This window comes from Garra rufa, chromosome 7 (genome assembly GCF_049309525.1).
Source record: "Garra rufa chromosome 7, GarRuf1.0, whole genome shotgun sequence".
Taxonomy (NCBI): Eukaryota; Metazoa; Chordata; class Actinopteri; order Cypriniformes; family Cyprinidae; genus Garra; species Garra rufa.
Window position 1 is genome coordinate 52119301 of NC_133367.1, and position 27281 is coordinate 52146581.

The 27281-nt window shown below is 39.5% G+C and overlaps 1 protein-coding gene across 1 annotated transcript; it reads right to left on the reverse strand.

Annotated features, from left to right (window-relative positions):
• Positions 1–1040: 1040 nt before the first annotated feature.
• On the reverse strand, positions 1041–10847 carry LOC141338239 (5-hydroxytryptamine receptor 3A). Its single transcript, XM_073843783.1, has 7 exons — positions 10743–10847; positions 5079–5185; positions 4791–4960; positions 4550–4710; positions 3858–4068; positions 1502–1684; positions 1041–1372 (listed from the first exon to the last, which is right to left on the reverse strand). The coding sequence occupies exons 1-7, from the start codon at positions 10845–10847 to the stop codon at positions 1041–1043; spliced, it is 1269 nt and encodes a 422-aa protein (XP_073699884.1).
• Between the last annotated feature and the right edge of the window lie 16434 nt (positions 10848–27281).

Genomic DNA, 27281 nt, shown 5'->3' on the forward strand with positions numbered 1-27281 from the left:
ATGCAATGTATTTATTTCAGTGTTTTATTTTTTAATATTTAATTTGCTAAGTTGTCACAAATCTGTTTTGTGCTTTGTCATTGTGGTGTATTGAGTTCTGACTGATGTGAAAAAAGAAATTTAAAACAGTTTCACTGCTGCAACATAAAACGTGAAAAAATGAAGGAGTATGCACATATTTGCAAGGCACTGTATATCGTACATTGAACCATAAGAACTCACCTCAATAAATCCTTAAAAACAAACAAACATAAAACCAGGAGCGAGGTTTGTTTGATATTTTAATAATATTTAATATTATTTAATGATATAATATTTCTCAACGACAGTGACGTTAAGTCATATTTGCTATTCATGATACCAAACCTACAAAACATGTTTTGATGATACAGATGAAATAGAATCTACACATTTACTATAATTTAATATTTATTTGTTCTATGTTCTACAGCTTGAATGTCAATGACAGTTGTGCTCAACCCTGTTCTTTGAGATCTACCTTCCTGCAGAGTTCAGCTCCAACCCTGATCAAAGACAGCTGAACCAACTAATCAGGATCTGAAGGAGCACTTGATAATTACAGACAGGTGTGTTTTATCAGCATTGGAACTGAACTCTACAGGAAGGCAGATCTCCAGGAACAGGGTTGGGCACCCCTGGTCTATGGAATTTTAAGTATTTGGACACTTAAAGGGATAGTTCTCCCAAAGTTCTGTCATTTTGTACTTTCCCTTAAGTTGTTCCAAAATAAACATTTTGCCAGTAGCCATTTTTCCCATAAAGTCAAAAGGTACTGCCAACTGTTTGGTTACTAACATTGTTCAAAATATCCTCTTTTGAGTTTGAAACAACTTCAGTGTGAGCAAATGATGACATAAATTTATTTTTTGGTGAACCACCTCTTTAAAGCCCCAATAAAGAGTGTAAATCTACAGTATTTTGTTGAAGATCCATTCAACCTTACATCAGAAATAAATCATGCCCCCATCGACATCAACAGAGTTTTGGTGTCTTCAGATTACAGCAGAGGCAATAATAAATTATGACCTTTTGTCTAGACTGTACGAGTACAGCCACAGAACCATAATTGTGCTTAAACTCACAACGATAAAGAGACTATACATTATAAAGAGTACACGGTCAATGACCTGACCAAACATCTTCCAATCATCTGTTTTGTCGTCATTATTCAAGTGCTCTTCAACTTGGTGACGAATGGCCAATAAATCCTGACTCATCTTCTTCATTTCATCAAGACATTGTTCCCAGACTTTCACTGGATTTGCACTAACTAATTCTTTCTTTGGAATATTAGTCATGGCGTTATCAGTCATGGGGTTTTTGTAGAAAGGGCTCTCAGGTCTGTTTGCTGCTGCAAGAAACAATTCCAACATCTTTTACACCAATGATATGAATTCTAACGTCAGGTGAGCAGCAATAATGTGAAAGCATACTGGAAGATATATTACAAAAATATATTGGCTTCCAAAAAGAGTTTTACCTTCAAGGTGTCTGTCGCAAGGTTTCTTCATACAAGCAAGTCGAGCAAGATATTTCAGAACCAGAATCCTTAGCCAATTAGGTAAGGGAGGCAAGTCACTGGAACCATACAGAACATTGGTGATGAGGATAGTCTCAAGGAGACTTGCTACCATCAAGGCCATGCAGAGTGAGAAAAACACATCTAGATCAAGAGAGAAAGATAAGATTGGAGGTTAAGAAGGATCACCTAATCTTCTGAAAAGATCAGGTTAGAGGCCTAGGCTTTGTTTCCCAAAAGCATTGTAAACCGCTGTGGAGACCATTGACACTATTGATGGTGTACAAAGCTTTTTAGAAATGTTTATGTTAGTAGAGCAAAAAAACTCAAGCTAGGGGGGGCCTGATCCTGTTCCTGGAGATCAACCTACTTGCAGAGTTCAGTTGTGTTTAATCAGGGTTGGAGCTGAACTTGAACAGGAAGTTAGATCTCCAGGAACAGGATTGGGCACCTGGACTTAAGCTGATTAACCAGGATAATCTTTGTGATACAACTGGACAGCTCAAAGAGGTCTGTAATACCTTGAGAAATTTAGCTGTTACCATTTCAGTTCATCGCAAGGATGTCTGTCAATGAAGAAATATGCTCCTACTATTTTAAGTTAGGACAGGGATGTCCAACAACCTGTTCTTTGAGGGCCACTGCCCTGCAGAGTTTAGTGCCAACTAGGGCTGCACGATAATTTGAAATGAAATCGCAATCATGGTTAAGCAAAAGCTGCGATTGTCATGCACATCTTGTCAGGGAAGCACGATTCTGTGATCAGCAGTAAATCTCCATCCAAAGGCCAGAGGGTGTTCTCGCGCAGAAACTCCAAATACACCCCGAAGAAGAAACCCAGGAAATCAAGATCGCTGCAGCTGAATAAACAGAAGTTTTAACTGTTTTTATTGATTCAGCATGACCAACAAACAAAAGTAAAGAAAAAAAAAATAAGCTATGCAAACCTGTCATTATCGCAGAACGATGGCTTTAATTACATTATTGTGTGATTAAAACATCTGCGATAATGAGTGCTATATTGCGTAGCTTGTCAGTGAACTACGGCTCTGTGTAGTAAATGCTGCTCCATCTGAAAGCATGTGCTGCAGATTTGCTACTGATTACAGAACCGGCTTTATTTGCAAAATACGTATGGCAATCGCTTTCGATTAATTGTGCACCCCTAGCACCAACCCATAGACCAGGGATAGACAACGTTGGTCCTGGAAAGCCGCTGTCATGCACAATGCATTTCCACTTTCTTCCACTGTAGAAAAGTGAAGCCAAAACATCCCATGTCTTTTGGACGTCATTTTAAGTGTAATTTGATTTATTTATTTCTGTTTTGGCTCACGTCTGATTCGTTTTCATGGAGAGGGCAGGGTTTATGACCATTACTGCAGCCAGCCACCAGATGGTGATCAAAATGTTTTGGCTTCACTATTTAGGATATGTGTGCAGTTGCTCCAATCCTAATCAAAAGTACGAACCAGAACCAAAGTAAAGGTCTTCAGGCTCACTAGAAACTTCTAGGCAACTCTGTTAGAACTGGTTGAAGCTTAACTCTCACCTTCTAAAAGCAGGATTGGATACCACATATTCTGGAAACCATCAGCTTATGCTGGTGACTATCTGGGACCACTTTTTAGCCGAGGAAAGACAAAACCTAAACTCTGTAGGATACCGGCCCTCCAAGAGCAGGGTTGGACACCTTTGAGTTTTGATATATGCTAGCCCTTACTGGGTCATGCAAACTAGCCAAACTTTGACCACAAACTTTGGTTTGCCAAGAAAGTATTGCTGGAGACCATCTCATATTCTGTAGACCATCAACTTATGCTGGTGACCATCTGTGACCAATTTTTACCAGAGTAAAGACAAAAAAGTTAAACTCTGGAGGATACTGGTCCTCCAGTAGCAGGACTGGACACTCCTGAGTTTTGACATATACCAGCCCTAACTGGGACATGCTAACCAGATGAACAAAAGGCTAAACTCTGGAGCATACTAGCCTTCCGCCAGCATTCCATTCTGGAGATCATCAACTGGAGACCATCTGGCACCTCTTTTTAGCAGAGTAAAGACAAAAAGCTGAACTGGCCTTCCAGGTGCAAGATTGGACACCCCTGAGTTTTGACATATACCAGCCCTAACTGGGCCATGCCAACCAGCCAAACTTTGACTGCAAACTTTGGTATGCCAAGAAAGTATTGCTGTGTAGGTTACACCAGCATCCCATTATGGAGACCATCAGTTTATGCTGATGACCATTTGGGACCACAGAGTAAAGACAAAAACATGAAAAATAAGTGAATAAGAAAGTTTGAGAACATACTTATGAGCGGTAAGTTGTTTCCTGTGACGGGCAGCAGGTCATTCATTAGCAGCAGGAACACAGTGTAACCCAAGATGAGGGTCATTTTGAAGGAAGCACGGTCCACACTTTGAGGAGGCAGCAGGAAGCTAAAGAGATCCAAAGAAAGCAGGAAGCTGCTGGGAATCAGGAGGTTCACCACATACAGCGTAGCTCGACGTCTCAGGACAATCTAGTTCATAACGAGTGAGAACGTTAGTGCTTATCAAATACAAATCTCATGTCCCAGTAGAAAAAATAACACATAGGGCAAATTCACTAAGAAGTTCTGCAGCTTTTGTGTGTGGTATTTCCTACTTGTACTGTACAGTTCCTATAGAAAACCATCATACCTTGTGAAAACCTTGACCTTTTGTCACATTACACATTGGAAAATAAAATAATTAAGTCATTATAACCCTAAAATATAATTTTAAATAATTCTGGAGCATTATTTAGGCAAGTTTGTTGGAGCCATTTAAACAGTGCAGGACATTGGACCTCCAGGAGCAAGATTGGACACCCCTGGTAAAGTCAAACTACACTTTTAGCTGTTTTTTTTTTTTTTGGCGTCTGGATCACAGTGGTGCACAGTCCCAGTAACATGCACAAAATCGTGATAGTATCGGCTACGATTCTTAGTGAATTGCCCCTAAAACTAAAATGGCACCAACATAAACAATAAGGTTATCCCATCCCCCATCCAGATAGAGCTGTACAGGTTTTTCTGCCCGCATGTCTATCAGCTCCCACTCTCCTTTAGTTGTTATTGCGTCAAGAGAATTTTTGAATATCTGCTCCACTGGCAGAAGGAAAAACAACTGAACATCGTCACCTGGAAAAAGAGACCAATAGGTAGAATATAATCACAAATAGCCAAACAGGAATATACTTTTCTCGGGTTTGCTTACTCACGAGAGTGTTTATAAGAGTTGAAAGTGTAGGTGCAGTTCTGAAAATCAAACGGAAAGGTGTAGATGTCCAGTCTGCAGGAGCTGATCACGTGAAACGGCCGTCCGTCAAGGACCTGACCATTGTTGGTCACATAGACGTAATACGTTTCTGGTGCTCGGTTTTCATCCATGCTGCAAAATGAGGGTGGGTAGCAGGTTAAATGTTATGGATGTTCATTGCAAGTGTGTACAACATTTTTTCCCCCCTATTAAGTATTCATAGCTATTTCACTTAATATTTGCAACTTACAATTCATTGATGACAACGTCTGGAATCCATACTTTCTCTCTTGGTAGTGAAATCTTCTTTGTTCCACACTCAACAGGGTCCCAGGTCAAACCTTCAATCTGCCACCTCTACAAAGAATACAAAACGAACAGAGAAGCTAGTGTTATTATTTTTTAAAGAAAACAACCAGTAAGTAAATGAATAGAGTATGAGTCTAAAAGGGCAATTTATTTGTTTATTTTTTTTTTGCTAGAGTGAGAGGGTCATGTAAAGATGGAAGAGATGTGTTTTTAGCCGATTCTCGAAGATGGCTAAGGACTTTGGCTAAAGTTTAGCAGATCACTCCACCAGGAGGGGACAATTATAAGTCTGTGAAAGTGATTTTGTGCCTCTTTGGGATGGCACAATAATGCACCATTCACTTGCAGAATGCAAGCTTCTAGACACCACATAAGTCTGAAGTAATGAATTTAGGTAAAGGGGTGCAGAGCCAGTGGTGGTTTTGTAGGCAAACATTAATGCCTTGAATTTTATGCGAGCAGCTATTGGTAGTCAGTGCAGATTGATGAAGAGAGATGTGATGTGCATTCATTGTTGGGTCTTTAAAAATTAATCTAAAAAATCTAAATATAATAATAATTGTAATGTAATGTGAACACGACACTGGACACAATTAATGGAATGGTCTTTTACCATTCTCAAACGAATGAAGAACTACATTTGACATGTTTTAGTTTGTTTTTGTATTAGTTTCAGTGTTTCTTTTAATAAACTGTTTATGTTCATTTACTCCGGTTCTCTTCATCATTCTCCACTACTCCACTCAGCCAGATCGTGACAGAACGACGGACCAATACAACATGACTCGGGCTGAGGACCTCCTCTGGAACCTTCAACAAGGTGAGCGTTCACTGGAGGAATATGTGGAGGAGTTTTTGAGTGTTTACCATCTGGTGAGATGGAGTGACAAAATGATAAACGCATGCTTCCAGATGGGACTCAAAGATGATTTTTTGTTCCAAAAGATAACCTCTAATGATTGCTACCGTCCCGTAGCAGATTTTGTCAACTTTGTTCTCGATTTATGTGGTTCCAATTTCCAAGTTGAGGTGGAGGATGGTAATCCTCCTCCCACCTGGAGGCATGCAGTCACCCCATCTCACCAAAAGCCAAAACCCTCCGCATATCACTCCAGCGACCTTACTCCCTCCTTGCCTCCCACGTGTCCCCAAGTTCTCCTAAGCCCCACGATGGTCCTCAGCCCAGTACCTCTGGCCGCCACGCCAGCTCACAAAATGGCCGCCAAGCCAGCTCACAAGAGGGCTGCCACTCCTGCTCACAAGATGGCTGCCATGCCAGATTCTGCAAGCAAGATGGCTGCCACGCCAGATTCTGCAAGCAAAATGGCCGCCACGCCAGTTCACAAGATGGTCGCCACGCCAGATTCTGCACGCAAGATGACTGCCACGCCGGAGTCTGCACACAAGATGGCTGCCACGCAGGAGTCTTCACGCAAGATGGCCGCCGTTCCTGAGTTCCCGGCCAAGATGGCTGCCAAGCCTGAATCCCCGGCCAAGATGGCCGCCGTTCCTGAATTCCCGGCCAAGATGGCCTCCAAGCCTGAATCCCTGGCCAAGATGGCCGTTGTTCCTGAGTCCCTGGCCAAGATGGCCGCCAAGCCTGAGTCCCCGGCCAAGATGGCCGCCAAGCCTGAATCTGCACCCAAGATGGCTACTGTCAAATCAGAGTCTCCGCTGGTTCCGCCCAGCCTCCCTGAGTCTCCGCTGGTTCCGCCCAGCCTCCCTGAGTCTCCGCTGGTTCCGCCCAGCCCTCCAGTGACTGCGCCGCCAGAGCGCCCTCCAGTGACTGCGCCGCCAGAGCGCCCTCCAGTGACTGCTCGCCCAGAGCTTGCTCCTTCAGAATCTCCGCTGGAGACGCCCAGCCCTCCTGAATCCCCGCTGGGGTCGTCCAGCCGTCCAGAGCCCACTCCTCAAGAGCGCCGTCCAGAGCCCGCTCCTCAAGCGCGCCCTCCAGAGCCGGAGCTCTCTCCTGCGCGCCCTCCAGAGCCGGAGCTCTCTCCTGCGTGCCCTCCAGAGCCGGAGCTCTCTCCTGCGTGCCCTTCCGTGCTCTCCTGGGTGGACTATACCCTAGGTTCCCCCAAGAAAATTTGGGGGGGGGGGGGGCTACTCCCCTGTCCGGCCATGGCCACCTGGACTGTTTATCCGGCCATGGCCACCTGAACTGTATACTCGATAGTGATGCGCGGGTCGTCTCATAACCCGCGGGCCCCGCGGGTAACCCGCGGGTCGGGTTGGGGCGGGTAAAGAAACTGTCACTTTATTTGCGGGGCGGGTTGGGGCGGGTCATTAAATACAAAATAAAATAAAAAAATCAATGTATGTTGCGTGCAATTCCCTATAGCTCATATTACATATTTGGGAATATCTATTTTCATATTTTATTAAGTTCTTTAATAAGGTTATCAACACGTCACGTCACGAAAGCGCCAAGCAGCTCCCGCTGCCAGCCACAAGCGCATCAAGCGAACGCTCATTCGGCTCTGCAGGCCTGGTGCTATGCGTGTTTAAATCTCCTCTGATGCGCATTATCCTGCATTAGCCAAAATCATGACAGTCAACCACATCCAGTTATATGTGAATGAATGTAAATATTCGCTAAAAACACACAATAAAGACAGCAATGATGTAGTCAGGACTGTGGCGCCGGCTTGCTTTGAAATGTATTTGGTGATTGCGCCCGCTGCGTTTCCTGCACCCTAGTCATTTTAAACAGTACATAATAACGAAAACAATATCTTACAAATAAAAAGAAGCAGATTTTCATGATCAGAACTTCCTTAAACCAGTGAACCTTTAAACCTTTCAGTCCAAGGATCCAGTAAACGAATGCGTTCAAACAGAAAGTTCAAAACGATATTCATAAATGAAGCATATAGCCTATATACCCACATTTCTTCCGGCACCACTAACGTTACACCACTGATTATCTTGTTATTAATATGATTTGATTTATGGTTCATATTCATAATCGTACAGTATTGTTGCCAGTTTAAAGGGCGAAAAGCACTTTCGGTTTTCATTTGCATTACAATGCATAGTATGTCTATTTAATTGTCGCGGGTGCGGGGCGGGGCGGGTTGTAAAAATAGACACAGTACTGCGGGGCGGGCTGGGGCGGGCCAAATAATTTCATAATTGCGGGACCCGCGGGTTGAAAAAAACCCCGACCCGCGCATCACTAATACTCGACCATGGCCACCTGAACTGTATACTCAACCATGGCCACCTGGACTGTTTATCCGGCCATGGCCACCTGAACTGTATACTCGACCATGGCCACCTGGACTGTTTACTCGGCCATGGCTTCCTGAGCCCCCAGATCCGCCATGGCCACCTGGACTGTTTACTCGACCATGGCTCCCTGAGCCCCCAGATCCGCCATGGCCTCCCGGACTGTTTACCCGGCCATGGCCCCCTGAGCTCCCAGACCCACCATGGCCTCCTGGACTGGTTACCCGACCATGGCCTCCGGAGCTCCCTGATCCGCCCTGGAGACCACCCCTGTATCCTTTGGTTCCTGTATCCCTGTCTAGTGGTCTCCAGGGCGCCCACCCCCCCTCCCCTATGGATGTTAGACGGCGCGAGACGCGCCTTTTGGGGAGGGGGGTGTAATGTCAGTATTTTGTCCTGTCCTGTTCTGTTCTCCTAGTGTTTCCCCCCCTATGTTTCATAGTCATTTGGTTTAGTCCTTGTTCTCCCCCTTTTGGTTTAGACCTTTTGGTTTGTTCTTGCCCATATTTGTATTTCCCCCTCATCATCTTGTTTGTGACCACGCCCATGTTTCTGTGTATAAAGTCTGTGTCTGAGCACTCCTCAGCTGTCCGTCGTTAACGTTACATGTTCTCCTCTTGCTCCGTGTTTTGGTTTGTTTTTGTATTAGTTTCAGTGTTTCTTTTAATAAACTGTTTATGTTCATTTACTCCGGTTCTCTTCATCATTCTCCACTACTCCACTCAGCCAGATCGTGACACTAACTACAATTTTTTTTTTTTCATGTAATTTGTAATTGAGCCAAATAAGTAATCTACCCACCACTGGTTACTTACATCATTTCTAAACAAATCAGGCATTTTGAATGAATTGTTTGAATAAATTATTCTAAACCATGCATTTGTTGACACTTACCATCCTCACCCACAGATATGTTTCCAACACCTGTATTTTTTCATTCTGAAAAGGAAAATATATGCAATCTGTAAGCATTTCTATAATATTAAGTAGGACTAGTACTATAAAAATGGGTAACACTTTAAAATACTGTTCCATCATTAATGAACTACACAGGAACAAATGAGTAATGCACTGTTAACATTATAGTAACTATTATTATAAATTATTATAAATAAAAGCACCACATTTTGTTGCCACAGTGCACCGGCAGATATAATAATAATGAATGTGTTTAATAATTTATTAATAAATTAGTGCTTTTTTCAGTTTAAGAGATTAAGTCGGTGACACTGACTCATCATTTCCACAGTAGTGATGCACAGATATACTTGTTTCATACGGATTACATAATCTGAAAATATTTGTTTTCTTTTTTAATTGACTTATTCAAAAGTAGACGTTTCACTCTCTATAGATATATATTTTCATGTCTCTAAGGCACACAGAGTTTCGAGTTTGCATGCTCAAGTTTACAGAGACTGAAACGGCAGAAAGCGCATCCTGTTTGCTTTCATTATTTTACAAAAACACCATGTTTTGTTGTTATTGTGAGTGCACACAAATAAATGTCGAAAGCACACTACTATTCAGTTTCCACACTCCGCACAGACACTTCAACAGTGCACATTTTTCTAGGCTAAAATTAGAGGATTTGGTAATACCTGAATCATTACTAGTGCGTTACCATGATCTTTACTTTAGATTTAATTATATATGTTGCATTATTCACATTAATTATTAAGATGTACAGTACAGACCAAAAGTTTGGACACACCTTCTCATTCAGTTGTGTCCAAACTTTTGGTCTGTACTGTAGATATGAATTCAACTGAAAAAACTTTTGAAAAAATATATTTCAGGTGGTCAAATAGCAAATAGCAAATAGTGGAGCTCTGCAGCCACCTACTGGTAAAAGTTATTTGTAGTTGTTGTTTTTTTTTACTTTTAAAACTGGATTTTTCAAAAGATGGGCAAAAATCTTACACTAAACCATGTTAAATTATCCATGTTATCCCCATGAATTAAAGTTAGAAATGTGGGTCTTTTATAAAGTGAATTTTACATATATTATAATGGGTATAAAAACCCATTTAAAAAATATTTATTTTTTAATTTATATATATTTAAAAAAATATCACTAACCCACCGAACACTGCACAAATGTAGAGTAAAAACCTTTGGTCTGTACTGTATATATTGTAGTTGTTAGTAGTATCTAAGTAGTAGTATCTCCAGGAGATATGAAAAAAATTGTAGTTACTGATTAGCTACTGATAAGTGAACAACCATGTTCAACTGAGTGCTTTCTTGTTAGTTAATAGTAGTTACTAGAATGTAAATAGTGCTTTAGTCATTTGTTCCTGTGTAGTTATTCATTAATAACCGAACACTATTCTAAAGTGTTACCTAAAAATCTCATGATTTTGTTGCTTACCACTCCTAAGATTCCATAGAGAGTCAAGTCCAAAGTGACGTTGGTGGGAGTACTCAGACTTATAACTGGCCTTGCATCGCTGTAGACGAGGACTTCATCTCTCATGGCAGTAAGGAGCGCTTTTGTTGTTGGTTCAGAACAGTTTAACGACTCTACAGAGCCTAGCAAGAGAGCTGAAAGTGCACAACCTGAATGAAGCATGTGGTATTTTAGGTAATAACAGTGGACAAATGTGGTATGTGTGTGTTAATTAAAGGATTAGTTCACTTTCAGAACAAAAATGTACAGATAATGCACTCACCCCCTTGTCATCCAAGATGTTCGTGTCTTGCTTTTCTTCAGTCAGAAAGATATTGTGTCTTTGAAGAAAATATTTCAGGATTTCTTTCCATATAAGGATATGTATGGCGGCTCCAAGATTGAACTTCCAAAAATGCAGTTTAAAAAGATGAGACAAGCATTTGAGGTTAAAAATTAAATTATATATTTGTTTCGAAAATAACTGATCATTTTGCTACATAAGACCCTTGCTCTTTGGCTGGGATTGTTTAGAGCCTTTTGAAGCTGCGTTTAAACTGCATTTTGGAAGTTGAAACTTGGGGGCACCATACATATCCATTATATACAAAGAAATCCTGAAACGTTTTCCTCAAAATACATAATTTCTTTAAGACTGAAGAAAGACATGAAAGTCTTAGATGACATTATCTGTACATTTTTTGTTATGAAAGTGAACTAATCCTTTAATGGATGTTTTTTTCTACTATTAAATCCCCTTAAATGTTCTTGCTGTAAAATCGCTGTCTTTTAAAATAGATTAAGAAAAAAAAAAAAAAAACGTATTGGAAATTAATCTTACATTGGATAATGAAGCAGTTGGTAAACAACTGGAACCAAGTGAGAGTGGTGTACCATGTTATAACCTGTTAAATCCAATTTCAATAGGTGAAATAATCACAAAATACAAGTAGATAAAGCAAACAAGTACAAGTAAATAAATTACTAAGATTCTTCAACATTACCAAGATGCTGAACTGAACAAAATTTAAAAATTGAATCACATAATTTTAAAAAAATATGATAGAGGAGGAAATTAAAATTCAAAAAAATCAAAGTGTTTTAAAGTAAAAGTTTAAAATAAGTTTCTTTTGCCCAGTACAAATAAAATTAAAATTAAACATTATAACAAAATACAGTCTTACCTGCGTTCTTGGAAGGTGGATAGAAGCCATCAGGTCCTCAGTAACCTAGACTGCAAGTAAACGCTTGCAGATTTGTTTGCTTTGCCAATTTATGTGTGGAGGTTTGCATAGCAGAATGGAGAGTGAACATTACATAAATACTTGCTTTTTATATGACTTATTTGTTTACACAAATTAGAATAACCACAACAGGGGGCAATGCCTTTTCACATCTCTCATATATCGAAGCATCTTTTCTAAATGTGATATAACTGAAACAATTCAATCTGAATATTCATTTATATTCAGTATCTAAATGTGCATACATTTGATGAAAACTCAAGGAGAACCAAGAAGCGAGAGAAGCCAGCTTGAAGTGAGTTGCAGTAGTGAAGATGGGATCAGACTGGGGCCTGAAGTTGAATCTGAGCAGGTACGAAAAGATCTTGCAAAATTTTGTAGCGCAAGGTTCTTGTCTTTCTGATAAATTAATCTTTAAAAGATATGCATTCATGCAGAATGAAGGTTGTATGCATGTAGTAAAAAATCTAAATAATCTGCTATGGTTTGTCACAAAAGAACTTGAGAACGATATGTAACTCAAGTCATGTTGCCTGATCAGACTTATTTTCATCTGAAAGTCAAAAAAACTTTGAATAAAAATATTGCATCGGCCCCTATGTTTTAGTGGCACAATGTAAATGCAATATAAATACAATGTTGGTTAATATAAAACTATTAGGCTTAAACAATTATTATTAATAACATTTCTTAACATAATTTGTAGCAAAGTCAGTGTGAACTGATTTCATTAAATCACATAATAAATGCACCCAAGCTTATGCACTTACTGTACCTGATGTAGCGATTTTTTGTAGTGTATTAAATTATTAAATTATTTGACTTTGAATCTTTATAAACAAAATCAAAACTATTACCACTGTATTAATGAGAACACCTCCATAAACTACAATACTTCACACTCCACAAGATGGACAATGTGTATTAGCTTAGCTTCCTAAAACAAGCACATTTGCGGACTTAGTGACATATGGCTTTAACATTTACTAAAAATAATGGCAAACAAATCTCCAAAAGGAGGAATGAAACCTCAAATGTTCTTCTGCTCATGCAGTGACCACAAGGTCTTGATGGATCATACAAACCAAGCAAACCAAGGTTGAGAGTTGGGTTAGAACACTTACAGTATGTAAATAGTGGCTATTTGTACAACCTGAATATTTGATTCAAATCAAACAGGCAGATCCAGCACTGTCTTTGATCTCTTTGCCATCTTTTAAAAAGTTTTGATCTAGCAAAAGATGTTGAGCTTTGCAGAACAGCTATAATAAGCTATATTTACAGCAGTGGTAGGTAGATTACTTACTGTACAAATTGTAATCCGTTACTGATTACAGATTACATGTTGAAAAATCTAGGTTACTCATTTTAGGCAGCGCCACTTTTTTTTTAGATGACTTTTTACGTAACTTGTTTAAAAGGGAAAACCTGGATATTAAGACGTGCATGACCTAATTTAACTTAAATTATGTCTCTTACTAAAATATGTAGTAGAAAACGACTAAAGATTTTTTTTGGTCGACTAGTAACCATTCATTTGAAGTATTAGTCAACTGTTAGTCACATGTTCATATATACATATATATTAAAAGTAGACGTTTCACTCTTTATTGATATATTGATCTATGGCACACAGAGTTTCGAAGTTTCACGCTCAAGTTTACAGAGAGTGAAACAGCAGAAAGCGCATCCTGTTTACTTTCATTATTTTACAAAAACACCACGATATTGCGAGTGTGCTCAAATTAACGTAGAGTCTTTACAGATTTGAAAGATGTATTACTTTTATCTGTATGACCAAAAATGATAGAGTATTTTAAGAGCAAGTGACCACATTGGCACCTCCATCTGTCATGCAGTGTGCACGCTACTATTATTTTTTTTTTCACACTTCAATAGCACAAATTTTTCTAGGGCTAACATTAGATTGAGTGGCTTTGTAAAGTTGCTACTACTTGCATATTTCAGATGAAGCCATATTTGAGGTTGACTGTTGATGAATGATATGCGAGCGCCTCTTCTCATCGACTAATGGTTAGTCAACTATAAGTGGGTTTCAGGGGGTTTTATACATATTTTGGACTATGGGGGTGAGCCAACTGAAAATTACAACCAAAAGCCGCACAATGTGGTATCGTATCAGCGTTTTATTTTCCAAGTTGTGTTGTAGTAAAAATAGCAACAGGTAGCGACCGAAATTGCAAGCATTTCACGTCATCGAAATAATGGTGACAGCCCCCATAGTCCAAAATATGTATAAAACAATATGGATTTTTTAAATAGCATAAGGCTTCCATGAGGTTTTCTACTACGTATTTCAGTAGGAGACATCATTTGGGTCATTCCTGGGATTCGGTAACATTTCAACTCGGAATATACAAGTTGAAACGTATGAATAAGTTCTTTGCCATGAGATGCCATGTTGAACATCCAGTGCTCAGTATGAGAGAATTGTACTTAAAGCTCCCAACTGTAACTGCTGTAACACAAGGTACACTTTTTTCCATCATAATTTGAAGTGTCAGGGTTGAGTTGTTAAGCTTGACAGAAACCTCCGTGACTATAATACTCAAAAAATAAATAAAAAGTGTAATATTACTAATCATTTTCTGCACCACTGTTAAAGAGCCCTGAATGATATCATTTCTGGTAAATAATGTCACATATAAGCAGTGTTGGGGTTAGTTACTCAAAAAAGTAATATATTACATATTACATATTACTCTCAAAAATAGTAATCCCTTACTTTACTTTATTACTCCCTGGAGAAAGTAACTAGTTATATTACTAGTTATATTACTAGTTACATTTTTTTTTCTTACACAAAAAAACTGTTATTCTTAACAAAAAAGCATGACTACTGCGTGCATCCGTGCATACGCGATCTCATAAAGCTCTTATAACACAATGGAAATTATGCACAATTAATCTTTCATAAAGGTCTACGTGTGTTGTGATTCGTAAGCACGCAATATTCAGCACTGTTCAAAACTTTTGAGCAGTGAGTGAATTATATCTTTAACACCATTGATTGGAGATGCGTTCCAAAAATCAACAGATGGCTACATGCTCATGCTGCAAACAAGTTTTAAATCGAAACTGCCTATTCTTGCTCTTACTAATCATATGTTGTTCTTGCTGCTTTTGTGCAATAGATGAATAACGTTTTTTTATTTATTGTTAGATATTTTATGTTTAGATATTTCTATATTGCGGGAGTCCCGCGAATCATTTTATTTTCCCGCATCCCGCACGCACACACACACACACACACACACACACACACACACACACACACACACACACACACACACACACACACACACACACAAGTCTCTACCCGCCCGCACCAGCACACGCACTTGTCCATCAAGTTTTGTCCCGCGCCGAACTCTGTTGCGTTGGGTTCCGCGGGTTTGCAGGTCTCTATTTGCAAGTGCCGCTCTGCTGCTGGCTGCCGGGTGTCGACCAATCGGTGATGGTAATTTAATGATACCTCGTGCCAAACCCAGACCAATCACTGTTCCATTCGCGCCCCCTCCCCTTCCCTTTTGTTCTCTGTGTTGTCGTGTGCCTTGTGTGTGATGAAGGTGCTACTGGCAAATGTAACGCAAGTAACTAGCTCGGGAAAACTGTAATAATATTACAATTTTCAGACGAGTAATGCCTTACACTACTAGTTACTGATAAAAGTAATATTATTACAGTAACGCGTTACTTTGTAACGCGTTACACCCAACACTGCATATAAGCAGAGTCTAAATCATTACAGACATAAAATGCTTAGTGTACAGGGTTTGAGTTCAGACTGAGGGATGTTTTTTTATAAAATATCTTGGAGTTTTTTTTAGAATAATATTCTTCATAAGAAAGGGACGCAAATAAATGCCAACATTATTGCCAAAAATCATAGACACTATGCACATTTTGTTAATAATTTTCTAAGTACAAACTGTTTGGTTTAAAGGAACACTCCACTTTTTTTGGAAATAGGCTCATTCTCCAACTCCCCCCGAGTTAATAAGTTGATTTTTACCATTTTGAAATCCATTCAGCCGTTCTCCTGTTCTGGCGATATCACTTTTAGCATAGCTTAGCATAGATCATTGAATCCTATTAGACCGATAGCATCGCGTTCAAAAATGACCAACGAGTTTCCATATTTATTGTATTTAAAACTTGACTCTTCTGTAGTTATATCGTGTACTAAGACCAGTGGAAATGCAAAGCTGCGAGTTTCTAGATTAGGAACTACACTCCCATTAGTGGCTTTGTAAGGTTGCTACTACTTGCATATTTCAGATGAAGCCATATTTGAGGTTGACTGTTGATGATATGCGAGCGCCTCCATTTATCCTTTCCATCCTTTCCATTTTTTAATCCATTTATCCTTTGTCCCAATAGTCAAGGAAGTTTGCTGCCGTAATAAGGCTGAAGCAGGCGGAGTATTATAAGAAATGAGTTCCCAGCTAGATTAGCATTTGCACATGTGCTGTGTGGTATTACTGCTCCTGTTTCGGCCTTATTATGGCAGCAAACTTCCTTGACTATTACTCCGGAATGGAAGTGTAGTTCCTAATCTTATCAGCCTAGAAAATTGAAGCTTTGCATTTCCACTGGTCTTTGTACACGATATAACTACAGAAGAGTCAAGTTTTAAATAGGACAAATATGGAAACTCGTTGGTCATTTTTGAACGCGATGCTATCGGTCTAATAGGATTCAATTATCAATGCTAAGCTATGCTAAAAGTGATATCGCCAGAACAGGAGAACGGCTGAATGGATTTCAAAACGGTAAAACTCAACTTATTAACTCGGGGGGAGTTGGAGAATGAGCCTATTTCCAAAAAAAGTGGAGTGTTCCTTTAAGATGGATATAAGACATTATTTTATGCTAAAAAATATTAAAATGCAATAAATATTTTTATTTAGTACCCAGCCAGCAATGACTTGTGGGGCCCAGCTGGGTTAACTACGGGTTCCATGGGAACTGTGTGGGCATGGGCTTTGGCTGGGTGAAATCAGCGGGTCCCATGTAGGTTTTGTAGTATGAGTCCCACATAGGAAGCCCATATGAGCTGATTACATGGGTCACATAAGGGACAGGCATGGGCCAAGTGGGCATGGGTTTGATCTGGGAACACATATATGGGTCTTGCATGACATATTTATGGGCCAAGTGGGCATGGGTTTTATCTGGGAATGCATATATGGGTCCTGCATGGCATATTTATGGGCCAAGTGGGCATGGGTTTGATCTGGGAATGCATATATGGGTCCTGCATGGCATATTTATGGGCCAAGTGGGCATGGGTTTGAACTGGAAATGCACATATGGGTCCTGCATAGAATTTTTATAGGCCAAGTGGGCATGGGTTTGAACTGGGAACACAAATATGGGTCCTGCATGACATATTTATGGGCCAAGTGGGCATGGGTTTGATCTGGGAACGCATATATGGGTCTTGAATGGCATATTTATGGGCCAAGTGGGCATGGGTTTGATCTGGGAATACATATATGGGTCCTGCATGACATATTTATGGGCCAAGTGGGCATGGGTTTGAACTGGGAATGCATATATGGGTCCTGCATGGCATATTTATGGGCCAAGTGGGCATGGGTTTGAACTGGGAATGCACATATGGGTCCTGCATAGAATTTTTATAGGCCAAGTGGGCATGGGTTTGAACTGGGAACACAAATATGGGTCCTGCATGACATATTTATGGGCCAAGTGGGCATGGCTTTGATCTGGGAATACATATATGGGTCCTGCATGACATATTTATGGGCCAAGTGGGCATGGGTTTGATCTGGGAACGCATATATGGGTCTTGAATGGCATATTTATGGGCCAAGTGGGCATGGGTTTGATCTGGGAATACATATATGGGTCTTGAATGGCATATTTATGGGCCAAGTGGGCATGGGTTTGATCTGGGAACGCATATATGGGTCTTGAATGGCATATTTATGGGCCAAGTGGGCATGGGTTTGAACTGGGAATTCACATATGGGTCCTGCATAGAATTTGTATAGGCCAGGTGGGCATGGGTTTAAAATGGGAACACAAATATGGGTCCTGCATGACATATTTATGGGCCAAGTGGGCATGGGTTTGAACTGGGAATGCATATATGGGTCCTGCATGGCATATTTATGGGCCAAGTGGGCATGGGTTTGATCTGGGAATGCATATATGGGTCCTGCATGGCATATTTATGGGCCAAGTGGGCATGGGTTTGAACTGGGAATGCATAAATGGGTCCTGCATGGCATATTTATGGGCCAAGTGGGCATGGGTTTGAACTGGGAATGCACATATGGGTCTTGCATAGAATTTTTATAGGCCAAGTGGGCATGGGTTTGAACTGGGAACACAAATATGGGTCCTGCATGACATATTTATGGGCCAAGTGGGCATGGGTTAGATCTGGGAACGCATATATGGGTCTTGAATGGGATATTTATGGGCCAAGTGGGCATGGGTTTGATCTGGGAACGCATATATGGGTCTTGAATGGCATTTTTATGGGCCAAGTGGGCATAGGTTTGAACTGGGAATGCACATATGGGTCCTGCATAGAATTTTTATAGGCCAAGTGGGCATGGGTTTAAAATGGGAACACAAATATGGGTCCTGCATGACATATTTATGGGCCAAGTGGGCATGGGTTTGAACTGGGAATACATATATGGGTCCTGCATGACATATTTATGGGCCAAGTGGGCATGGGTTTGATCTGGGAATACATATATGGGTCCTGCATGACATATTTATGGGCCAAGTGGGCATGGGTTTGATATGGGAATACATATATGGGTCCTGCATGACATATTTATGGGCCAAGTGGGCATGGGTTTGATCTGGGAATACATATATGGGTCCTGCATGACATATTTATGGGCCAAGTGGGCATGGGTTTGATCTGGGAATACATATATGGGTCCTGCATGACATATTTATGGGCCAAGTGGGCATGGGTTTGATATGGGAATACATATATGGGTCCTGCATGACATATTTATGGGCCAAGTGGACATGGGTTTGAACTGGGAATACATATATGGGTCCTGCATGACATATTTTGGGCCAAGTGGGCATGGGTTTGATCTGGGAACGCATATATGGGTCTTGAATGGCATATTTATGGGCCAAGTGGGCATAGGTTTGATCTGGGAACACATATATGGGTCTTGAATGGCATATTTATAAGATAAGTTTGGTTTGAACTGCAATTTTACTCATTTACTAATTTACTAATTTTACAGAAAATAACAAACTTTTTTACAGTAGTTTTCTGTGATTTCAAATTACATTCATAACTTAGTAATATTACTAATAGTGGTGGGCCGTTATTGGCGTTAACGTGCTGCGTTAACGTGAGACTCTTATCAGGCGATAAAAAGAATATCGCCTTTAATCTATTCTCAAAGTTGGGTTGGGAACTGGGTCTAAACTACGCAAGATATGATGACTTTCACCTTGATATTTTAGTGCGGATGACGTATACCTAGCCACTGTAGGAGGTGAGAACGAGTCTTCAATCTGTGTGTATGCCTACTGTGAGTGTGAAATGACCACATCAAATGAGACGTGCAAACATGGATGCACCTATGAAGCCGCCGGGTTTGCTTCAGGGCAGGTGCGTTGCTAGACCCTGCACGTGCCCCAGTAAAATCTCAAGTTTGAGTTATAATTTACTTTGATAATCCCAAAATAAAGACATTAAACTATATGCAACAACTGAATTGACGCTTCTAAAAGCAACGCAGTTTAATCGAAGACTATGCACACAGATATCCATGCCCGCACGCGTCTGTTTATTTAAGGGGAACGCGCACGTCGTGCAGCCTTTTGCGCAGAAGTACTTGGTTACACAAGTTTGTATAGTTAATTATGTTGTGAATGCAATTGTCAAGCAGTTTGTGATGCATTTTGGAAACAGGAGATGAGCGCCTGGTCTAATGTGCCACCTGGCTTGAGAAACCCATTCTCAAAGACTACCTTTTAGTCATTATTTGGGTAGCACACATATTCGGATAGCCTTCAGCAGAATTCAAATTAGCCATTTTAATCTAGATTAATCTAGATTAATTTCAAAATTACAGTGAGATTAATCTAGATTAAAAAAAAATAATCTATGCCCACCACTAATTACTAACAATATCTGTAAACGAACAACTTGACTGTTTTTTTAGGTCCTATATCATTAAAGGCAAATTACATTTTTTTTCTTTTTTATACAGGAAAATTACTTTTACAGTATTTTTTGTGTTATTTTTAAATTGTTAAAAACTTTGTAAAATTACAAACAATATCTGTAAATTAACAACTTATTTTTAATTAAATTATTTTAAGTATTATTCCATTAATGACAAATTACAGGAATTCTTTTTTTTTTTTTTTGCAGTATTTTTTCTGTTTTCTTAAATTACTTACACATTGACATAAAATTACAAAAACAATCTGTAATTAAATAATGTAGCTCATTAAGGTTTATGTCTATACTAACAATTTAATGTTCTTTTTGTACACTGTGTTCCAAATTATTATGCAAATTGGATGTAAGTGTCATAAACATAAAAAAAATTGTTTTTCAATTAAACTCATGGATGGTATTGTGTCTCATGGCTCTTTGGATCACTGAAATGAATCTCAGACACCTGTGATAAATAGTTTGCCAAATGAGCCCAATTAAAGGAAAATTACTTAAGAAGGATGTTCCACATTATTAAGCAGGCCACAGGTTTCAAGCAATATGGGAAAGAAAAAAGATCTCTCTGCTGCCGAAAAGTGTCAAATAGTACAATGCCTTGGACAAGGTATGAAAACATTAGATATTTCACAAAAACTTAAGTGTGATCATTGTGCTGTGCAGATTTGTGGCTGATTCAGAGCACAGACTGGTTTGTTCAGGAAAAGGCAGAATGAGGAAGGTTTCTGCCAGACAAATTCATCAGATTAAGAGAGCAGCTGCTAAAATGCCATTACAAAGTAGAAAACAGGTATTTGAAGCTGCTGGTGCCTGTGGAGTCCAGCGAACATCAAGGTGTAGGATCCTGGCTTGCAGTTGAGCATAAACCTACTATTCGGCCACTCCTAACTAATGCTCACAAGCAGAAACGGTTGCAGTGGGCCCAGACATACATGAAGACTAATTTTCAAACAGTCTTGTTTACTGATGAGTGTCGTGCATCTTTGGATGGTCCAGATGGATGGAGTAGTGGATGGAACATGTCCCAACAAGGCTGCGACGTTAACAAGGAGGTGGCGTTTTGGGCCGGAATCATAGGGAGAGAGCTGGTAGGTTCCTTTAGGGTCCCTGAAGGTGTGAAAATGACCTCGGCAAAGTATGAAGATGAGACACTCATTGTGTGGCCACCATCCTCCCCTGACCTCAACCAGATTGAGAACCTTTGGAGCATCCTCAAGCAAAAGATCTATTAGGTTGAGAAGCAGTTCACATCAAAACAGCAGCTCTGGGAGGCTATTCTGACATCCTGCAAACATATTCAATCAGAAACTCTCCAAAAACTCACAAGTTCAATGGATGCAAGAATTGTGATAGTGATATCAAAGAAGGGGTCCTATGTTAAGATGTAACTTGCCCTGTTAGGATGTTTTTGATTGAAATAGCTTTTGATTTCAGTAAATATGACCACCTAATGCTGCAAATTCAGAAAATGCCAATTTTCAGTTCTTTACAACCTATAAAATTTTAACTCTGTTGTGAATAATAATTTGGAACAGTGCATTTTCAGTTTTTTATTTTTGAAATAAATACTGTTATAATTAGGAGGTTTGTTCAATAAAATTCAAATTATACCCTATGGTTGATGACTTAAAAAATTATACTGACTGTCATTTGCATTGACTAATTATGAAAATCGGAGAAAGATATCATTTGCATAATAATTTGGAACACGGTGTAATTTGAAAGTAAATCTTATTAGTTTTTATTTAGGTGTATTTTACATTAAAACTCTGTAATTCTAAAAAAGTAGAATATGTATAAAATAGAAAATCAGTCTTAAAATCCACAAATCATGTAACCATGCAATAAAAATGTATTGCATTACATTTTTTTTATTTTTATAAAGAAAAAATTAACCAATAAAGAGTGAGTGTATAATTTATTTGCATTAGTCGTGTCAAAAAGCAATACCACAGTAGTCCAAATGACAATACGTTTGCAGTCCTCTCTGGTGGAATATACAGTAGGATGATAATTTAGTGTGGGAAGCAGTGCATAATTCAAGTTGTTAAATGCTGAAAAAGCTAATGACGCGCTTTCTTATTTAAATCACGCATTACCGGCTGAAAGTGAAACACGGCAAATTGCAATCTATGACGGTACTGGCGACAGCCAATGAGCGTTTGATTATCGCTGCCTTTGATTATTCTGGCCAATGACTAGTAGGGAGCCGTTTCCCGGTTAAATTTGAATATGCTGATCGGCTTCTGTTGCAGTCTGTTTCGGTCATTTCTCTAGCAACGGCTTTCACGTGGATTATTTTACGTCTGACTGTTTAATTCATATTTTGAGCGAGTTTTGGTTGTGGGATGAAGATTGAGAACAAACAAACGCGAATATGGACTTTTACCAGCAGCTAAAGATCATGCAAACTGCAAAAGGTAAGTACCTTTTACTATTATATAAAGTTCTATAGACTGTTACGCTAGTTATATTAAGGTACTGAAGTGATATAACGTTACTAATCGCGATTACATATCTTAGTATCCTACCAGTGTGTGTTACTGTGTTTTGTTAGTATTAACTAATACTGTTAGCTGCGGCTAGGCGCTAACGTTATATTTATGTCTTGCCGAATATATGTAGTGAAAGAAATCTGCAGCTCACTTGAATAGTCAAATACAGACAGTTTACTTAAGATGTAATTGACCTAAATACAGTCACTAATGTTTTGATTCAAGATTAACAAACCAGGTTAGGTGTCAGTTACTGGATCTGTGCATTTTCTTCTTAAAGTTACAGCAGTATAATTAAGCCTAACGTTACCAGTCGGTCTTAATTATAATCAAACAACAAAATACTAAAGAGAAAATCATTAAATGTACTTAACTTACCTTTGTATTAGTCCTATTGTTTGTAACCACTTTGATCGTATGTTGAATGAAATACAATATTATAAATAACTATACTGTGATATATTACTATTGTGAAATAATATGGTCATATCGTGCACCCATGCTAGTTTTAAGATCAAACTCATAAAATGTGACAGAACTTCAAAATGAGTAACCTGAGAACACTGTTATGTGAACTCATCTGACAGAGAGAGGACCTGAGTGAAAGCATGATCATTGGACTCCATGGAGAAGAATACTATGTAAACCAGGATTTTGGATCAGCTGTGCAGATTTGGTTTGGAGCCGGTGAGTACATTTTCGCAAGCCCATGTCTGTCAGTAAGTAGATAATGTCAAACAAATTAATTTTAATTTAATTGATTGCTTGTGTGTGTGTTTCCCCTTATGATCCAGAAGTTTTGGGAATGAAAATCTTCTAATCTTTAGAGGAAGTAAGTATTCATTTTACATTAAGACACACTAACATAAATTTATTTTTAAAGGAAAGTTCGTAGTATTTTTGTTCAGTTTTTGTTTTAAATTTGTTTTTGTTTTGTTTTTTACCCCCAGCTGATTCAGCTGATTCCTGGCCATTTGGAGGATGACTGCTCTTTATCTGGTGTGTCTGTCACTTCTGGTGCAGAGTCATGGACCTTTTGTTGTATGTTTTGGTTTTACTTATTCTCACACTACATTAATTATCAGAGCTACAGTGGTGCCCAAAATTATTAGAACACTAGTATTTAAACTACCTTAACTAATGGTTTAAACTTATTTCATTTGCTATAGTGTGTCAGTATGAAATATCAGTATACATTTCCAAGCGTTCATTTTGCCATTAATTATAATAATCAGTGACACAATAAGTATGAAAACAAACAGCGCTTCACACAGAGGTCTAATCTCCTCATTTAAATCCAGAAGAACTGTGGCAACATCTCCAAGATGCTTAAAGAAACCTACCAGCAAAGCAGTACTGTTAAAAGTTTTAAGCACTTGTGTACAAATTCTGTAAAATGAGAATGTTGATAAAAATGTCATAAAAGTTTTCTTTATCAATTAACTTCTTTTAACTAAATTAAATCAACATTTGGTGTGACCATCATCTTGTGTTTAAAGCAGCTTTTGCACTTGGTGCACTTGCGGATAGTTTTTCAGGTTTGCAGGTGGGTCTCTTGAAGCATCTTGGAGACGTTGCCACAGTTCTTCTAGATTTAATCTGTCTCAGTTTGTTCTGTTTCTTCATGCCATTCTGTGCAGAATGGATGATGATAAGATCAGATCTCTGGAGCACTGGCTGTTGTCAAACAAAAATCTTACTGGATTATTACATTTAATGGCAAAATTAATGTTTAGAAATATAAAATAAATTACCCATTGAAACACTACAGCAAAAGATAGACATGACTGAATTAAAATCATTTTTAGCTGGTAAAAACACTAGTGTTCTAATAATTTTGGACACCACTGTATTTGGAGCCCATGGGAGTCAGTAGAATATTGTGGATTAAAATAAAATGATGTGGATGAAATAGAAATGCATTTTCAGTTAAATTTCACCTCGGAGCTCTGAATAACTGGTAATGAAAAATTCAATCTAAATTTACATCTGAAACTAATAAAATTGTTAATCTTGACAATTTTGTAGATGTATTGGTTTTGTATTTATTCAGTTTTAAAGGACTAGTTCAATTCTGACACAAATATTTCCTGCTGATAATTTACTCACCCCTGTGTCATTCAAGATGCTTGTGTCTGTCTCTTTTTCTGTCAAAAAGGTTTTTGAGGAAAACATTCCAGGATTTTTCTCCATATTTAAATGGGAGCCAAGGGGTTGAAGGTCCAAATTTAATTGTCAATGCAGCTTCAAAGGGCTCTACATCATCCCACCCAAGGAATAAGGTTCACTGGGAACTTGTAAAGCCCTTTGAAAGCTGTATTGAACCTTAATCCCACTGAAGTCCACTATATGGAGAAAAAGCCTGAAATCTACTCCTCAAAAACTTTACTTTCTTTTTGACTTAAAGAAAGAAAAATATGAACATCTTGGATTATATGGGGGTGAGTGAATTATCAGGAAATATTTTCTAATAGTTTTAAGGTAAACATATATTTAATTAAATGTTTTAATGAAACTGTCCCGTGTTCTTTTAATTTAATTGTGCTGTATTTCTTAAAAAAATAGCTGAAATGTAAAATGTAAATTTTATATGACATTTGCACAGACTTTGTATTGCAGACTGTTTTTTGTCTTTTAAATAAAAATGTTAATTGTCCACCTTGAGCATGCTTTGACACTTTATTGAAGGTTTTTTATTGTAATTATTTGGGGGGGTGCTGCCGGGGCGTCCGGGTGTGTGGCTAGGGCGAGGGGGCGGATTCCGGCACATCCCGGGGGGGCGTCTAGGGCGGCCTGGACCTCCTGGGCGTTGGCTGGCCCCCATGTGGATCCCGGGTGCAAACCCACTTTAAACCCCTTTGGGCAGGTGGGGACCAAATGGGTCTGTCATGAATTGCCCAATTAAGACCCACATAAGACCCTTACAGATCCCACTTAAAACCTACCTGGGCATCCACGGCGTGCCCCCATGTGGATCCTGGGTGCAAGCCCACTTTAAACCCCTACAGACTGGTGGGCCCCAAATGGGTCTGACATGTATTGCCCGGTTAAGACCCACATAAGACCCTTACAGATCCCACTTAAAACCCATCTGGGCATCCACGGCTGGCCCCCATGTGGATTCCGGGTGCAAGCCCACTTTAAACCCCTACAAACTGGTGGGCCCCAAATGGGTCTGACATGTATTGCCCAGTTAAGACCCACATAAGACCCTTACAGATCCCACTTAAAACCCATCTGGGCATCCACGGCTGGCCCCCATGTGGATCCCGGGTGCAAGCCCACTTTAAACCCCTACAGACTGGTGGGCCCCAAATGGGTCTGGCATGTATTGCCCAGTTAAGACCCACATAAGACCCTTACAGATCCCACTTAAAACCCATCTGGGCATCCACGGCTGGCCCCCATGTGGATCCCGGGTGCAAGCCCACTTTAAACCCCTACAGACTGGTGGGCCCCAAATGGGTCTGACATGTATTGCCCAGTTAAGACCCACATAAGACCCTTACAGATCCCACTTAAAACCCATCTGGGCATCCACGGCTGGCCCCCATGTGGATCCCGGGTGCAAACCCACTCTTTGGGCAGGTGGGGCCCAAATGGGTTTGGCATGAATTGCCCAATTAAGACCCATGCAGTACCCTTACAGGTCCCACTTAGTAAGTCTGGGCTTCCACAGCTGGCCCCAATGTAAATCCCGGGTGCAAGCCCATAATGGGGCCCACATTTGCCGCCCATGAAGCCCTCATCTGGGCCCCACATGTCATTGCTGGCTGGGTATAATGGGGATACCAAAGTATTGTGAACAGCTCTGAACAATTAATTTAAGTAAACAATCACTTTAGAAACTCTAGGGGACTGAAATATTACCGAATCCCAGGAATGACTTATTACATTATATTAAGCCATGCAAGTCTTAATACCCGGGGTTCCTTTAAACATATCACCGATCCATAGAAAAAGTAACCCTGCTGAAAAAGAAACAAAAAAACAAAAACAAAAAAAAAACGCTAAAATCAGGCTGGTTGGTGTCACAGGAGAAAACATGCAGGAAACCGGAATAATAATAATACGGATATTTACTGAAAACAAAAGCAACATAGAACAAAAACCAGGAAAACCAAGGGAACGTGTAATATTAATCATGGACAATGGGAGTGAGGCACTGAGGACTATATATACACTAGGGGTAGAGCCGAACCTGAATACAGTATTCGGAAAGGCACAAATAGCGTGTTTTTTTACAAATAATTATTTCGAACAAATACTTTGCAGTGTGTAGATTTTTGCGGCATCTAGCGGTGAGATTGTGAATTGCAACCAACGGCTCCCGTCCACCGCTCACCCCTCCCTTTACAGAAGATACGGTGGCCCACACGGGATTAAGATGTCGTCGTTTTAGACAGCAAAGAGTAATGAGGTTTCTTTTAAAACGTAAATTAAGTAATTATATTTACTTAATAATTAAATAAAACGATGTTATTGTGAATATTACAGTTACTTGTTCATCATTGTGTCAGTGTTTTTCCGCTAGAACAACAGTGATGAAACGCGATCT